The sequence below is a fragment of the Tamandua tetradactyla genome, chromosome 1, assembly GCF_023851605.1.
Source record: "Tamandua tetradactyla isolate mTamTet1 chromosome 1, mTamTet1.pri, whole genome shotgun sequence".
In the NCBI taxonomy this organism is placed as follows: Eukaryota; Metazoa; Chordata; class Mammalia; order Pilosa; family Myrmecophagidae; genus Tamandua; species Tamandua tetradactyla.
The window spans coordinates 233144195-233162969 of NC_135327.1; the positions used below are offsets into that span (position 1 = coordinate 233144195).

Sequence of the window (18775 nt, forward strand, 5' to 3'; positions counted from 1 at the left end):
ATTTGGATCCTGGAGACATAAAAAAAAAAGTGAAGTTGCACACTGAAATATAGGAAGCAAAGTTCCCCACAGCACAAGAAGCAGAGCAAAGCTGTTGAACTGTTAAGGGTGGGGTTTTAGAAAATGAACAATGTTCTCAAGTTTCAAATTTACTAAAAAAGCTTTTTACCTGAAGGGTGTATAAGTATTTATCTACTGCAGCATCATTATCTATTGATACTAGGAGTAAAACTCGGAAAGGTGATCATGCAAAGCTCCTGAAGCATCATTACTGTTCTAGTTTGCTAGCTGCCAGAACACAATATACCAGAAATGGAATGCCTTTTTAAAGGGGGGAATTTAATGAGTTGCTAGTTTACAGATCTAAGGCTGAGAAAATGTCCCAATTAAAACAAGTCTAAAGAAACGTCCAATCAAAGGCATCCAGGGAAAGATACCTTGGTTTAAGAAGGCCGATGAAGTTCAGGGTTTCTCTCTCAAGTGAGAAGGCACATGGCGAACACAGTCAGGGCTTCTCTCTCAGCTGGAAGGGCACATGGAGAATACAGTGTCATCTTCTAGCTTTCTCTCCTGGCTTCTGGTTTCATGAAGCTCCCCACGAAGCGTCTTCCTTCTTCATCTCCAAAGGTCACTGGCTGGTGGACTCTCTGCTTCATAGTGTTGCTCTCTCTGAATCTCTCTGAATCTCCAAAATATTTCCTCTTTTACAGGACTCCAACAAACCAACCAAGACCTACTCAAATGGGTGGAGACACGTCATCCCCCAATCCAGTTCAACAACCATTCTTAACTAAATCACATCAACCAGGGAGATGATCTCATTACAGTTTCAAACATACAGTATTGAATAGGGATTATTCCACCCCTATGAAATGCAATTTATATTAAAACATGGCTTTTCTTAGGGGGCATACTTCCTCTCAAACCATCACAATTACCTAACATTTTATATGTCACTAAATTAGATGACACAATTCTATAAGGCTGAGTCATGTAACTTTATCAGATAAATTAAAAGTGTGACTTTGGCAAATTCAACTTAATGTCCCCTAAAGCAGGGTTTCAACTTCTTTCTCCTTTAAAGAAGAATACATCCAGATTTTTCTAGCTTTAAAACTCACCCCGGATCATTTTCTGGACCACACACCGCCCTCCTCCCCCTGCCAAAACAAACAAACAAACAAACAAAAAAACTCAATGCCCCTAAAACTCAGCTTTCTAATTTTAAGTACTAATTTTTTTACTGAGTTTATGCTACCTATATGATAAATAATACACCTCAAAAGTTCTACTCAACTTTATTGAACAACTTAATGTAAAGATCTAACTCATTAGAAATCTTTGAGTAGTGATAAAAAAAAATATATGGAAGCATATAAACTTGTTATGAAAAATATCTCAAAGTGGTCATGTTGGAATGAAAAAACCCAAAGGGTGGAATGAAGCAGCTAAACCTGCAAAAACAAATGTACAACAAATACATTAGTTTAGCTGTAATATTTGTTACAACTCTCAAGATCAAGGTTAGGTATATTTTTGTATTTCTTCTCTCAGTCACTGCTTCCTTTTTATTTTATTGTCTAAGTAAATGTATCTTTAAGCCAATTAGATGGTGGGGGGTACTTAAAGCTTATTATTTTCTTTTTGGCAATTTCCTTACTGCTTATCCTGGTTCAAAAAGTCACATAGTATCTGGCTAAATTAGTTTTCCAGTTCATATGCCACTTAGAAGACACAAATTATGAGAATCTTCTCCTGAACTCCTCTTTTCTAGACTGTAGAAACCATCCATTTCTAAGCAATTACATATTTACACAACCCCATTTTATACACAAGCTTTTTATAAGGAGAAAATCAAAACGGATCAAATAATTGATAAGGAGAAATAACAAAGAGTAGCAACAAGTGAACCTCGACCTTTTTTTGAAGTTGAACTTTCTCTTTTTCCAAAGCCTGGAACTCTACTTGTAACATGCCTATCTCATTCTTAAACCTTTGCATATCTTGCTGTAATTCTTCATTTAGATACACTTCTGATGTTTTGTCACTATACAGTGGCGAAGAACTCACATTTTCTAATTCAGGTTCCACGGTTTTATAGTTATTAGTACTGCAATTATTATGTAATGGCTTCTGGAACAAGACTTGCATTGGTTTTGTTTTCTCATAAGTGTTTGTATCAGCGGAAAGACTGCTTTTTTGTTTGAATCCTACATTTCATTTCACTGGAGTGAGTAAGCCACAAATCAAAAAGACTTTGGGGATCATTAGACTGATGTACATGTCCAATGTCTAATTTCCAATTTTTGGTGTTTTGGTTTGCATTTTTTGTCATTTGCATATCAACTTCTGGGTCTTCTTTCACTTCAACTGCAACTACATCTGGATTCCTTTCATTTTTATTTTCTGCACCATAAAAACTCTCATTTTTATTAAAAATATGTTCAGTGTCCAGTTCAAAATAATTTTCATAGTCTAATTTATTATCTTTTAAATAAAGTTTAGAAGCTGACTGGCAAGTGCATTCCTGGGACCCAGAATATAAATGAGATGGAAAGGCATTTTCAAGACTGGGTTCTCTTTGTTCAGGAAATGCCTGGAATACAACAGAGATAGACATTCCAAATGCATCTTTCTCCTCATGATCAAGTACATTATTTGTCAAATTAGAGGACATTTCCTTTAAGTTTACTCCTTTAGCGTTGTCATGCAGTGGCTCCTCCTCAGGACAAGCAGTAATTTTGTATTTTTCACAAATTTCACCAAACTTCTGTTTTAACTCATTTGTGATGAGTTTTAAATTATTTTTCCACTCTAACTTGCCTTGCTTGATCCACATTTCCTCATATTTTTGCATAAAAGGAAGTCCTGAATATAAAGACAAATCCTCTCTATCACATTCCTCATTCATTTCTGGTTCTTGAGACATTTTTTGCACATGCGAAAGTGGAAGATTAATTTGATTGGTTTGATTTTCAGATGTCTTTTCTGTTGGGGTGCCCGTTTTTAAAATAATTCTGTCCTTAAGTAATCAAGTATGGACAAAGAAAAATTAGAAAATAATTAAAATTTAACCTTAATCTATGTTTAGCTACTTCCAAATAACTGAATTGTAACTAAGAAGTGAAAAAATAATTTGCCTTAACCTAAAATATGAGAAAAAACATGAAGCAACAAACCCAATTCTGTCACTATGTTTGGACTAAGCTTAATTCATTATATATAAAACTATCAAAATTGAAATAGGAAATAATTTTTAATATTACCAAGGATTCCTCACTTTAAAAAGATTTCACCTGACCATGTCTTGAATAGAGAGACCCTACAGTGCAAGTAACGATTTTTTTTTTACAGATTAGTAATTGGAGAGTAGGCAAACTTTAAATGGTTAGGAACCAGGTCATTTAATATCAATCAGAAAGAAAGGCAAATTCCTAAATTCTGATTCAAATTATATACTACAATAGCACTGTGTACCTACATAGATTATCTTCTGTCCAGATCTAATACATTCTATTGTCCACTAATGGGAATGATTTAAAATTCTTAATAGATACTGATTATTCCTACACTTAAATAAAATAGGTGCAAGACACTAAGTAGAAGAAATTAGAAGTCATTATTTGTGCTTTAACACCAAGAGCCTCATTCTGGAAGATGTGATTCTCTTTTTCTTCCAAAAATAAAAGTTTTGCTATAAGTTGCTAAAGATTCTAGGAATAATTTAAGTTTTATAAGTAGTTAAAATGTTTTAAAAATTAAATATTAAATTATGGTGTATAGATTTTAACATCTAGTCCAAAATGTAATTTCACTTTGGCTACATTAGTTATCAAAGCAGAGAAAACTATTATACCAGGAATTTTAATTTTCACATACCTGTGGCTGGTTATTTTCTGTTCCATTAAGTCTTTCTTGCTCTTCCTCTGATATCATTTTCAAGTCTGGTTCTGCTTGCAAATCTATATATTTAGTTAAAATGAACTACTTAGAACAGTTAGGTAAAAGATAAAATCTTAATAAAAATAAACAATAACATTTTAACAATTGAAAATATAAATTAAGTTTGAAGTTTAGCTGAATATTTATTTCTTCAAGAAATATATTCATAATTATCCACAACTTCAACAAATGGTTCAATAATATATATGGGAGACACTAGATGTCATCAGGTTAAAAAAACATGAACACCTTAAAAATCCATTTGCAACCTCATTATTCATGGTTTCCAAAATTATTAATTTTTACACCTCTAGCAGTGTATACCTCTTCCCTATATATCTGAAATGTTTACATCTGTTTTTCTGAAATCCTACGTTATCTATTCGGCCTCACAAATTTTGTTCATCTTTTAAGACCCTGCCTACTACATGTGAAGTCTTCCTGGATTACAGCTATCTTTCCTGGATAAATTAGTGTCTCTTACCTTGGTGCTTTCTTCTACTTTATAGATTTTCTTAGCGTATCTTTACCGTGAATGCAATTATCTTTTACATATCTGTTCCCTTTGCTCCCAGACTGAAGGGGGACAAGATCTTCGTATAAGTAGTACTTAATTTATTCAATAATTACTTATTGAGATCCTGCTAAGTGTCAGACACCAGAGCGCAACTGAGGAAGAGAAAGGAGCCTTCTGGTGGAGAGTACAGATAAAAGGAGCTATGGGTGGCTTTTCTAGAGATAATGCCTGGGCTGAGACTTAAAGAGAGAGGCTAGCCAGATTAAAGGGGTAAAGAACAGGAAGAGGCGAGACCATCCGAGATAGCAGCAGCACAAAGAAAGAAGCACACCCAGAGTGGGTATATGTCTAAAAGGCAGGGATTGCTGAGGAGGGTGAGCCCACAGTTCAGTGATGCCATTTATCTTCCATACATTTTTTTTTTAATGATAGCACTCCTTAAAACTAATATTCCTTGTAAACAGTCTATTCATTAGAAACAATAATAAAGCAAGGGATAGGCTATGGGAACACAACTGAGGAAGAGACTACACAGAAAATTCTCATTGACTTTAACACCCGGAAAGCCAGTTCTAAAATATATATCATAGAAAATACAAGAGATAATTTAATATTTGGTTTTAGAAGGTGCTTTTTAAGTTATATTTGAATATAGTTATAACTAATATTTGTGAATTCCGAGCTATAAAAATAAAGCTAAGAAACCTCGTTGTGTTTGAATAGAAAATCTGTAGATTTCTACCTCATTTTTCCTTCTAGTCTCAAAGTTCTGAATAATTCAAGTCTGTTGCGCACTTTTAAGTGTTTGCTAAATACTAACCTGAATGAAATTATTCCTTCTACTGACTCTATTTTGTTATTTATACATTGTTTTAGTTAACGAATGCAAATGCCTTGCTTAAAAGGAGTTCTATTTGATTTGTAGGCTGCATGAGGGGAGTAAACACAAAAGTAAATTTTGTCATGAAATGATTTTTCAAAGTCAGAACTAGAGTATAGAAGCCACACAGAGGTACTCTAGGGTTGAATTTTCTATGCTTCTTTATTACCTTCTCTGTTCTCTTTCTTGTCTGATAGCTGTGATTCACACAGGTCATGGAGAGAATAATTCCCCAATAGAAATACAACTCCAATATTACACTTTTCTTTATCTATTAAGGTCATCTGTCCAAATTCTGTGGATGCTGACTGATTTTTGGTGATCGATTGTGATATAAATGGACATTTATCATCAGCTTTCAAATCCCCAGATGTTTGGCAAATCTCATTATTGAGGGTCAACCTAGCAGAATCCCAATCTGAAAAATCTGAAAATAAAATATTCACTTATTAATAAGAATACAAATTTGACTATTGCACAAATTCTCTCTTCAGAAAAGTAGTCCTATGTTACCTTCTCTCTCACAAAACATACTACTTTTTCATGGTTGACTATATTTTACGTGTTATACTTGCCATTCACTTAGATAAGTTTAATTAAACATTGCCTCTCATTATTTTCTACATTTTTATTGTTTAGGATTACTTACTTTGATTCACTCAGCAATCTCTGTTACATATTTTGTTTCCCACAAGAGTTTTACTTATTAAAAATTAAGACTCATCAGGGAAATAATTTTTTGTGTTATCAAAATTTATATGTATGTTCCAGAAACATGAGTTTTTAAAAAAATGTTTAATGAATTTATTATTTTAAATTAAAAACTACTTTAACACAATGGTCTTTCCTGAATACACCAATATAATGAGAATTTAACTTTTAAGCCTTGGATAGGCATGATTAATTTTAATGAGAAATGATAACCTTAAATGACCTAATTGTTTCCATGTAAAAACAGGATAAGTCTAGGTCCATGCAAGATCCAAAGAGTACAGAGTGCCATAATATAGGAAATGAATATAAAACGAAAATATTTTTTCTTTTTTTAAACACAACTGCCTGTATACTTAATAAAATGTTAAACTATCAGGTTTAAACTTCTAAAGAAAAGTGAAAGAAAAAAGCAAGAAACGCAGTAGTGAAACTGTAAAGGCCATTTTATCACCAAGGGCCCCATTAACATTTCATATCCATGAACACTAAATAAGATTTAAAACAATGGTTCTAAAATGTGATCTGAGAATCCCTAGAGTCCCCAGATTGATTCAAGGGGTCCAAGAGGTCAAAACTATTTTTATAATAATAGTAAGATATTATTCGCCATTTTCACTCTCATTCTCTTATAAGTAAGCAGTGTTTTCCAGAGAGCACGGGCTAATATCATAAGTCTAATGGCTAATGGAATGTGTGATTGTGTTTGCTTGTATTTACCAAACAACACATGCATGCGTGTGCACGCGCACACACACGCACACACACACACACAGCCTGCTAATCAGAATATCTGATTGGCTTAAGATACTAATTTTAGTGTAAAGAAACTAAAATAAAATAATTAAAATACAATTGACAGGAGAAGCTTTACCCTAGGTAAAGGTTAAAATTCAACAAACATTTTAAAATACCGGAAGAATCTTAAGAGTTCCATTATTAACCTCTGTGGATCCCTAAGTATTGGGATTCTAAACAGGGAATTTTAGGATGTGTAAAACATAGAAACACCTAACTTAGAGCCTATATTTAAAAAATCTTCTTCTTATTGTAAATATTTTTTTCAAACATGAATACCAACAATAATATATCTGCATTATTTATGTCAGGTATTTCAATTAAATTTGTAAAAAAAAAAAAAAGAATTCAGATAAAGAAGACTGTGAGCATTTCAAATATCTTAGCGTACTTCTTTCCAGAGTTACATTTATATTGCAAAATTTACCTGACTTGGATGCTTGAACATCATTGATTCTTACTGCTTTATTAGGTGCAGAATCTTTCATTTCAATGACAGGCTGGATGGACTTTGAAACAACATGATTAATAAATAAGGTATATTTCATACAATCTGTAGTTAATAACTGAAGATGAAAATATGAAAGTTATTACCTGCAAATGAGGATATTTCTCAGGAGAATCTAAAAAGCAAAAGGAATATATGTAATCAAGTACATGTGAGGATGATAAAAGCCAAACCACACATTCATGCAGAGTTAGTATCGCGCTGAATTCTCATGCTTAGCTTTGAAAATGATTACTTTAGTTTACATGTGGATTTTTTAGTTAGGGCAGCAACATGACAGAAATATGAATCCATTATAAATACTGAAGAAAAATAGAAATATAGTTGGACGCAGTTGAGCGTCCAAAAGTGAGATAATGTATCAAATGACTGCAACTTACACAGAAAAATGCACATATACCAGTATGAGCATGCTGACTGAAGGGGAGAAAAGTGATCCTTAATCAGAAGAGTAAATCAGGATCTGGAGAGGATAAATGTCAAAGCTGATGGCAGAATGCAACAGCATATCTTGAATGCAATACATCACGGTCATTTATACCATTATACTACAAGTATTTCGTATTTCATGTTCTTCAATTGGTCCCATAATTTAAAAAATAAGCACTCATGATGACAGTTTAGTTGTATGCATAATTCATTTCTCATCAGAGAAATAAAGTGATCTGAATTGATCTGCCTGGATATATACTTGTAGAATAATAGTGAACACAAATATTCATTTTTTTCCATACTCATGTGGGCTACTGGTATGCCTACATTTCGTGTATCCTCTAGCTCAGCCATCTTAAAGTTTCTTGATCCACTCATGCAAGAAGGTATATAAACCACATCTAAGAAATAATGTATAATGACCTTTCAACATTGAAATATGGTTATCAAAAAGGAAAAATTTAATTGCCAGAAGTAGATATTAATAACCTTTTATATTTACAACCAGTGTAGTGGTCTTTTAATAAATTTAGTAAAGTGTTAGGGGAAATAATTTCAGTATTCAGGAAATGAATTCTATAATTTCTTTTATTACCAAAACTAGTTTCTTTTGGCATATAACACTAGCCTTTAAAGGATTTTTGTGAAACAGCCATCTTACCAAAGAATTTCCTACCTTACAAAAAAACAGTCAATCCTTCTCTATTAAAATTAACCTCATTTGAATAACTAACACCATCAATATTTCTTTGATGCCTGACAGAGAAGAGGAAGAGAACTGAGTAGCTAAAGTTTACCCAAGTCCAGCACTCCCTCCTGCTTCCTGCTTCCATTCTCCTGAGCAACAAGTATCTAATCTTCTTCACAGGAAAATATACTAAAGTCATTTAAGTGAGTTCTCTCAAGTTTCCTCATTACTAACTCCAAAATTACCTCGCTAACTCCTTTTCCTCCCTCCCCTAACTTCCCTCCTGATCTTCAAGAGTCATCTCTAGATCTGTGGTCTTGAGTACTACTCTTCTGCATGCTTTTAATGAGTTATCCTCACCATTACTTTTCTCTTGTTTAGCCGTGGTATCTTGCATCTATAATTTCTATTCATCTCTTTTGCCCCTTCCTCCCTATCTATCAACATGCTCAGAAACCAAAGCAAAATCATGCCTTTAAGCCTGTTATGATGTGAACTACTACCCATCCCAGGGCTCTTCTTCCAGGTTTTTTAAGGGGAACACTACACCCTTTCTGTTCAAAGTGTAGCCTCAGGACCAGCAGCACTGGCATCACCTGGAAGCTTGTTAGAAAGGCAAAATCTCAAACCTACTGATTCAGAATCTACATTTTTATTTTAACAAGGTCCCCAGGTGATTCATAAAAATCTGAGCCATTCTGGTCCATATGAGTCTGCTTCCACATTTCTGACTTACTCTTTTAGACTAAATTCTTCCCTATCACTTCCCCAAAACTAAGACTGGATTAAAAATCATAAAATTTATAAAAGACTTTTAAAAAAAAAATTTATAAAGGACTTTTTATTAGGCTTTAGCATCCTTGCAATCTCCAAAACTGAACCTGCCCTCTTCTTTCAATTCTCTTATTTTGGTTTATGTGATACTATCCTATGAAGCAGCAACACTTTAAATAACATTATAGACAATTACAGCTGGCCATATGTGCCATATTTTTCCATGATAGATAAAACATAGCCCTTGCATGAGCAGGTGCCACAATCATTAATGCCTTCCAAACAGTGGGGAAGAGAGCCTAAGTGGGAAATTACCACTTTACTTCTCAGTTGAGTTTGGTACAGGAATCTCACTTTACACTCATTTTGCATTTCTAACAATCTGTTCTTCCTTTTTCTAAAGAATAATTTTTATATATTTTACCACATTCCATTATGCAGCAGGATTCTTTTCCTTCATTTACTCCCTGTATTCTCTGCCCTTCTCATTCATTCTTCTTTCTCTCTATCTTTTACGCCTTTCCTCTTCCTTATTTCCTGACTGTCCTTAAGTTCACTTCTTTGGAAACACTCATAACTTTCAATGTGTTGTTGGCATCTTCTCTAATCATATACAACTTATCTCCACTTTACTTCTCTTTTTTCTACACTATGCATTTAATAGGTGATTTCTATTAGAAAACACCAGTGCTTGTGTATCAAACAAATATTCCATCAAACAAATTTTTATAAAATACAGTTTTTACCTTCTAATTGTCCATTTAATATATTTTTTCCGTCTTGATCTGTGGCTCCAGATAAATGAGCAACATACTTCTGTGGAAGACTCTCAGAGATACTCTGTTAAAATAATGAATTGCACAAAGATTTCCTAATTACTTTCTGAGAAAATATCTGAATTTTCTAGTTTGAAAGCAATTAGACCTAAAAATAAGAAAGCATGCATTAAAAATGAAAAGCATTTAAATGGAGAACCTCATATATAGTCTCTAGTCCATGTCTGTTATTTCCATTTGGCTCTTGACTCTGTAAAGTGGGCAAGCAAACATATTCACACACAAAACGCTTTTTCATGCTTCTTTTATATTTCAACAAAAAACTGACAATAATATGCAACTCTAATTTGCATTTCCCACCAAAATAAGAGGACATTCAAAAAATATGTACTTAAACAAATTCTTTAGTAAGTACATTTGTTCCTTAATAAGTACATTTGTTTCGAAAGTACTTATTGTTTCATAAGAGCAGCATTAAACATTTAAAATAAATACTTGTGAATGACAGAATTTTTTTACTGTTATAATAAGATGTTTGGCATAAGGAACTTTGGAGTACATTATACTAAGTAAAAACATAACATCCTAGAAGTTGCTTCATAAACAAGGACTTATAGGAACCTAATTATTTTTTATAACAAATGAGAGCTAATGCATCATGAAAACTTTTTTTTCAACTTTTACTACTAAGAAAAATAATTGAATAAAATGACAAAGTAGTAAGAAAAGCTTCTTCTTTTTTGTTTAAATAACAAACAAAAATGAGATATAGTATGCAACTTTCCACATTAAGAATTCTTTCAAAAAAGTATAGTAAGCTTTAATAAGTAGGAAGAATACAAACATTTATTAAGCATCTAAAATATGCCAGGCACTTATTATGAACATTTTCCTTTCCACTACAATAAGAAAAAGGATCGTTATGATAATGCTATCCCACTTCTTGCTGATCACTCTAATAAGACATTAGATTAAAATGTTGAATAAGATATACAAGACAGTTGCAGTCCATTGTTCTGTCCAGAATGATCTTCTCCCAAACTTTCAATTGACTGGCTCCTTTTCATCCTTCAGTTGGCAGCTTAAAGGTCACATTCAGAGAGATCTTCTCTCACTATCTAAACCCCACACCCTTGACCCAGCCCCATTAGAAACTCATCAAATATTCTCTAAGCTAACATTCTGAGTATCCTTTATACAAAACACTTACAGTGACTTGTTTTTCTGTTCCTACCATTACAACATAAGCCGTCATTTTATACTCAGTGTCTAACTGCCTGGCAAATAGTTGATATTCAACAACAGAGATGCAGTCAAGGTTAAAATGTCTAAAATCTCATCAGGAAGGCTTCAGGTGCCAAATCGCTATATAACTATAGGATATCCCAGTACTAGTCTATTGAAACCTAACAAACCAAAATTATAAATCTATACACTAATTCTAACTTCCTCCTTCATATACTGACACTACTACCATTTATTGTCCTTAAGGGTCAATGAAGTGTGAATCAATATTTATTAAGTCATTACATACCAATTGATCATTTTATATTACATTTGTACAGCACCCTTTATAGTTTTCATATTTGTTGCCAAATTATACATACCTGAGAGGTGGGTATGAGTACCATTTTTATGAATGAGATAACTGAAATTCAAACAGGTTAAGTAATTTTTTCAAGATCCCATAGCTACTGACAGAACTAGGCACGCTAACATGACTTTGGACTTCAAATACAGCACTTATACCTCAATGCAACAGCTGCCTGCCTGTAAGGGATCAGGACCTTCCCATCTCCTTCCACAGCAGTCACCTTGGTACAGCTCACTATTACTTTATTCATGCGTTACTACAAGCATGGCTGTCACAAAGGGTTTCAGGCGTTCTATTTAACTCTCCAAAATAGTTTTTACTTATTAAAATACCGCTAAATAAAACTGTTTTTATTGTAAACCACATATTTATTACTATTTCCCATGCTTTCTTGTCCTGAAAGTTACCTTACAAATACACTTGACCATCCAAATATAATAATACTTCCAAGCCCCAGGCATTAACTTTTCAAGTTCCAAGCTGTTAAGAACTACTATAGTGCAAAATTGTTTTTCTTTGAAACTCATTAGGACTATTACACACAGAATCATATATTTAGCCATATGTTGACCTGGAATAACTCTCTAGATTTTTAATTATTATTTTTATTACAGAAGGTGTAGATTCACAAAAAAAATCATGCAGAAAATATAGAGGTCCCATATACTCCACACTATACATACAGTGTTTCCTATTAACACTGTTGTGCCAGTTTGAAAGGATGTATGTACCCTAGAAAAGCCATGTTTTAATCAAAATCCTATTTCATAAAGGCAGAATAATCCCTATTCAATACTGTATGTTTGAAACTGTAATCAGATCATCTCCCTGGAGATGTGATTTAATCAAGAGTGGTTGTTAAACTGGATTAGGAGTGACATGTCTCCACCCATTTGGGTAGGTCTTGATTGGTTTACTGGAGTCCTATAAAAGAGTAAACATTCTGAGGAATGAGAGATTCAGAAAAAGCAGAGAGGAACGACATAGCCATGAGAAGCAGAGAGCCCACAAGCCAGCGACTTTGGAGATGAAGAAGGAAAACGCCTCCCAGGGAACTTCATGAAACAGGAAGCCAGGAGAGAAAGGTAGCAGATGACGCTGTGTTCACCATGTGCCCTTCCAGATGAGAGAAAAACTGTGACTGTGTTCGCCATGTGCCTTCTCCCTTGAGAAACCCTGAACTTCATGAACCTTCTTGAACCAAGGTATCTTTTCCTGGATGCCTTAGATTGGACATTTCTATAGACTTGTTTTAATTGGGACATTTTCTCAGTCTTAGAACCGTAAACTAGCAACTTATTAAATTTCCCTCTTGAAAAATCATTCCATTTCTGGCGTATTACATTCTGGCAGCTAGCAAACTAGAACAACTGTGCATTAGTGTGGTACTATTGTTACAACTGATGAAACAATATCATTTTAACTATACTATTAACTATAATCAATAGTTCACATTAGGGCTCACTGTTGGCATTGTACAGTCCTATGCATTTTTCTTCCTTTTATTCTTTGTTCTAGTAACATATGTAATATCTAAAATTTCCCCTTTTAACCACATCCAAATATAACTGAGTGGAGTTAATTACATTCACAACGCTATGCTACTATCACCACCACCCAGTACCAAAACTTTTCCAACACGTAAACAGAACCTCTGTGCTAATTAATCATTTCCAATTTCTCCTTCATCATATCAAAGGTTATTTTCTTAAACTCTTTATCCAGTATGTCCAAAGTCTGGCATTCTTTGACAGTTCCTGGATATTTCTCTTATTCCTTAGAATGGACCATCATTTCTGGTTTCTTTGTTTGTCTCGTAATTTTTACTTGCACACTATACATTTTTAATATTTTTAATAGTTAACTCTGGGATTTAGTCCCTGAGCTGTTTCTTAAGTTTGTATCTAGTTAGTGATATGACAGAGATTTCCTTGAGTGTCAAGCACTAACAAAACAGACAAACCAATACAAAAAAATCACCTTTCACAGTCTTTGCAGATTGGCTCTGCACTCGTTGGTACTCTGCTTCAGAATTCAGCCCTTCTATCAAAAACATCAGCCCAAGGCAAAAGTGAAGGACAGGATCTTCTCTGTCTTTTGTCTTGCCCTGGACTTAGAATCCCTGGAATGTCTCTTCTACTCCCTAGGAAACAGACTCACACCCTCTCCAGGATGTTCTATTGTATGTCTTAAAGCCAGTAATCCTTTGCCTCAGACACTTAATTGTTTATTGTTTCTTATCTTGCTTAACTGCTTAACTGACTTCTTTCTTTTTTTTTTTTTTTTGGGTTCTAAAATCCTTTTGTTAATTTTATTATAATGCAATTAAACTTAATAGTTATTACAGTATGCTCTGCTTGAAACATTTAACAGTATTACAAGGTTAGAAGAAAATATCTTAATTAAAATATTTTTTGATGGAAAACCATAGTAAAAGCAAACCTTGAAAAATTCACTTGCAGGCCACAGAGCATATAAGCACAACCATATGGGAGGAGATAACCAGTCTCTCCCTTCCTATATATTCTTTTTTATTTTCTTGTTATACCTTCCCAAAACAGAGACATTCAACAGTAGTTAGAATGGCCATCTCCCAACATTTAAAAAAGCCACACCCCTCAATGGGTGAACAAAGTAAAGAGTAGTAACCTAGAGTTCAGCTGATTAAGCCACTGTGGAGACTTAAGTGGTGAGGTCTTCCAATTTCAGAGTGATGGGCCTTCAACTTGTACCATCATTTTAGTGGAAAAACATAATTTAAATTTGGTGAAATGAGATTCATCTCCAGACAGGATTAGTAACAGCATTCACTGAATTTCACATTCTTCTTTTGTGAACTGTGAAGAAAATGAATGGTAGCTAGAAGATCAATGGGATTCCAGCTCCAGCTGCAGATGGAATGACAATATATCAGGAGAAAACACCTATATTTTGATTTACAAAGCTAGCAGCAGTTTTAAATCTGCAACTTAATTACAGAGCAACTACACCACCTTTTCAAATGGCAAAAAATGGCAAAAAAGTTAAGTGTTACAAAAATATTTCAGAAAAAGTGCATAGTCTAAGTGCATAGTAAATAAAAGCACTGAAAAATATCTTGCTAGAGGGAGTTCAGCTTGGAAAAGTTAGTACCAAAGCTGAACATTTTTATTTTACACAAACTATACTTAAAAATAGCTTTATGAGACTGATTTCTGGCTAAAAGTATCAAAGGGTTTATTAGTCAAGAAACAAAGACCTTAACTGACAAGGGTAAATAGAAAAGAAACAAAGAAGCTGCCCAACCCAAAAGTTCATACTCAATTAAGATTTCTGCAGTATTACGGTACAAATGGCAGAATGTTGTAATTAACCATGGAATTAATTATTGCTAAAGTAGTTTTCAAACAATAAAAATTAAAAGAAAAACTAAACTTGACACAATTCAACCAAGCATGTGTTGATTTACAGTTTAAAGGTTATTGTACAAAATACCCACATTTACACAATAGGCTCCTGGCAGCGTTTCAGACAAATGTTCTTTTAATTTATTCTGACATGCTATAAATGAATAAATTATACTATTTAAAGAATTATTGATAAAAAAACTTATCAAAGTTTTTCTTTCTCTTGGGTCAGAGAGAGAAAAAGGAAAGAACGCGCAAATAAGATTGAGAGAGGAAGCCCACACACAAATAACCTACAGAAGTGGCTAGGGGCCAGGGAGGGTCAGCAATCACATGAACCTCACAGTGTGATGCTTTCCAAGGATAAGAGCTAATCTGGTTATAGCCATTTCACAAAGATTTCAAAGAAAACTTCTTTTTATGGTCAAACCCTTTAATGCTTTAATTCTTTTTCAAAATCAGTCCAGCTGTTAAGTCAGTGGCAGCAGGCGTTACAATACCAAGTTCTGGCAGTTGCAGTACTAAGTATTATGCCTGCAAGTCATTTAAAAAAAAAAAGAAAGAAAGAAAAGAAAATGAAAGAATGCTTTTCCCCTTCAGACGACTAAAAAAAAATTAAAATAAAAAAAATTTTAGGAAAAGTTCTAACACTATATCTAAAATGGTTTGCAAAGGATTATTACTTAACAAATGGCTTGAAGTAGTCTATTAAAAAATTGGGGAGACTTTGATTCCATGAATCAGCAAGGCATTTTTTGTTTAAAAAAACCTCATTTCCTTACAGAAACAGTTTTTAGTTTTTAATGAACTTGTAAACAAAAAGCTCCCATTTCAAAATAAAAACAAAATCCCAGATCATATAGATGTTTACAGTGATTACATTTATCTAAGCAACATACATACATGGTTCAATTGTAAGATGTTAACTAAATCTCTCTGACAAATATTTTTAATACCAAGAACATTATAGAGTTAATGCAGAGTCCTAAGGATAATCTAGTAGTCACTAAGTTTTTCTTAAGTCTTCACTTTAGATGCTGTTATTTCTAGCACAGGTAAGCAGGCAGTCTTTCATATGCTCAAACACTGGAATCTGGTTGCTACCATATCAGTTGGCTTGCAAACAAGAAGCCAACCTTTTTAAGAATGTTTTAGGTGAACAACTTGCAAACTCTAGGGATGGAAAAACCCTAAGAATGCACAATTGTGAGCATTTACAACCATCACAACTGTGGCTGAAGACTGTTCATGCCGTTCTTCTGAAATGAGATCTCAAAGCAGTATAGTTCAAAATAAAGTTTTAACAAAAAATTGGCATATGCACAACTTTTCCACCAATTTCTGTGTGTCAACCATTTAAGTTAACTTTTCCACTTGAGAAAATGCAATAGAAAACTGGACACCATGTTTCACTATCTCAGTTAATATTCACAATTACAGTGGCTACAACTCGGGATACAGCACCACCAATGCTGCCCAGAGCCAGTTTATACTGAAATTAAGTTCTTTACACCAAGTAAATGATTGTCCATAACCACTGGCTAGTGATATGAACTAAAATTTCTAGATTTGGGGAGAAACAAATGCTGCTCCAATCATCTGCTCTGCTTCTTCTGTCGATTCATGCTTAGAAACCTTTCATGTTACTTTTGGTTTTGTCAGTTTGCTTGCCTGTGGGGGTTTGGGCCTGCTGACCCTGACCACTGGAAGAGGCTGCCTGCTGTGCTGCTTTCTGCTTTAACATTGTCCAATCGAATGTGTAGTCATATTGGTGATTCAGGGTCCTGAAAAGAATGCGGAATAGCTGCCGCAGATACATGTAATCCGGGGCTTCCTCAAAGCGCAGCCCACGACAATAGTTTAAGTACATAGCAAATTCTGCAGGAAACCCCTTACATAAAACCTCAACAGGAGTGGACATCTTCTTTTCACTAATCTTTTCATACTTTTGTTTCTTTGTTGCAGCCTTTAGCCCTTGCCACAGCAGGCTAGTTCTATTAAAATACATCAAGACATATCCTAATGATTCCATGTCATCTGGGCCACTCTGTTCAATACCAAGATGTGCATTGATGCTAGCATATCGGGCAGTGCCAGTGAGATTTTTATCTTCTCTGTATGATATGTGTTGCCTTGTCCTGTTGTCTCTGTACTTTTTGGCCAAACCAAAATCAATAAGGAATAACTTATTACAGTGACGCCCAATACCCATTAGGAAGTTATTTGGTTTAATGTCTCTGTGTATAAAATTCTTTGTATGCACATATTCAATTCTACTGATCATCTGGTCAGCTAACATAAGTACAGTTTTCATTGTGAACCTTCTTGAACAGAAATTGAAGAGGTCTTCAAGGCTGGGTCCAAGAAGATCCATGACTAGCACATTGTAGTCTTTTTCCTGCCCATACCACCGTATGTGGGAGATGCCAACCCCACCTTGAAGAATCTTATAGAGTTTGCTCTCGTACAGCAACTGGGGATGCCTGGCCTTCTGAGATTCTAGCTTCACTGCTACTTCCTCACCGTTGGTGATGTTGATGGCCAGATAAATGTCCCCGAAGGAGCCAGACCCGATCTTCCGTACTAGTTTATATTTTCCTCCGACAATGAATTTGGCCTTGGAGCCACTGCTGCTCACCATCCTGAGAGACGAAAACGGAGGGCTGGGGCCAAGTCCCAACACCTCTGGGAGGAGGACAAGGGCCTCCGGGGCCCGTCCACGAATCAAGGCTGCGGAGGAGGGTGGCAGGAAACGGAAAACGGAGACTCTTTCTCGACGTTATAGGGCCCAGAATCGTCTGAAGGGAACCTGATGGCCGTCTCTCAGTCAGGTTCTTTTTGCCAGGCCGCAGTTTGTGAGCGGGCTTTCACAGTAACCAGGCTGGGCCACTTGTTTCTGGGCAGCCGCTGCTGCCTCGGTTTCGTGGCGACGTCGCGAAATGAAAAAGGGGCGTGGTGAGTTAGGGCGGCGCTACCGATGCCACCGCCGCCGCCAGCTCCCGCCCAGAGGAACCCCTGTCACTCCGCCACCGCCGCCATCTTGTTCCTTCAGCTTCAGCCAACACAAAATCCTGACTTCTTTCTTAACTGCTTTGGCTAGGAGGGCAAACCAGAGACCAGTGCTCTGGTTCACTCTTTCAGGCTGTCACACAATAGGTTGGCACCAGCAGGCACCCCAGTTATACATGTAAGGATTACTCTGCTTTCTTTAGAACAGGGCCAGGGACCTACAACGGGAGTACCATCCACACTATGTTGGGGAGTGGGTGAAGGTAAGTCAATGAGGGCACCACAAGCTTCTCCTACCATTTCTAAATTGCCTTTTTTTAATTAAGCACTTGCCCAATTACTGTGACCCTTTAACTATTTTCTGGAGTTTTGAAGAAGATGGCTCTCTGTCAGATTTTGTTAGTTGTGGAAAGATTCTATGGGGAAACAGCACCTTGGAGCATCTTATGCTGCCATCTTGGTCAACTGGAAATCTCTCTAGTTTTTCAGATAAACTTAAATTCAAAACCTAAATTGGCTGTTTGTGATTTCTAAGTCTTGCTTTTTGCTGTACATACACTGGGCTTCATTAAGTGGATTCTGCAAATTAGTGAATCATACTATGCAGCCATATTGTATATAATTACTTGATTAACTGTATGTTTAAAATATAATGAAATAATTCCCAGTAGGCATATGAGGAGATGAGAAAGTAAGGTCAAAGCAACCTCTTTTACTTTTTAATATCACTTAATGCTTATACTTGAAGAAAATAATAGTA

At 35.0% G+C, this 18775-nt stretch overlaps 1 protein-coding gene and 1 pseudogene across 8 annotated transcripts in view; both read right to left on the minus strand.

Moving 5' to 3' along the window:
- The window catches only part of LOC143678023 (ankyrin repeat domain-containing protein 26-like), a 148499-nt gene that overhangs the window by 72594 nt on the left and 57130 nt on the right, over positions 1-18775 (minus strand). For 7 of the 8 annotated variants that reach the window (XR_013173023.1, XM_077154903.1, XM_077154923.1 and 4 more), the window contains 5 exons: positions 9997-10090; positions 7443-7471; positions 7276-7357; positions 5509-5766; positions 3880-3962 (listed from right to left, as the gene is read on the minus strand). Coding sequence is in view for 7 of the 8 variants with exons in the window: in XM_077154903.1 (XP_077011018.1) it covers positions 3880-3962; positions 5509-5766; positions 7276-7357; positions 7443-7471; positions 9997-10090 (546 nt within the window). In the remaining variant the exon portion in view is untranslated. The remainder of the gene's footprint in view (positions 1-3879; positions 3963-5508; positions 5767-7275; positions 7358-7442; positions 7472-9996; positions 10091-18775) is intronic. The other variant, XM_077154896.1, reaches the window with a different exon arrangement.
- Positions 13884-18730, minus strand: LOC143678040 (casein kinase I pseudogene; annotated as a pseudogene).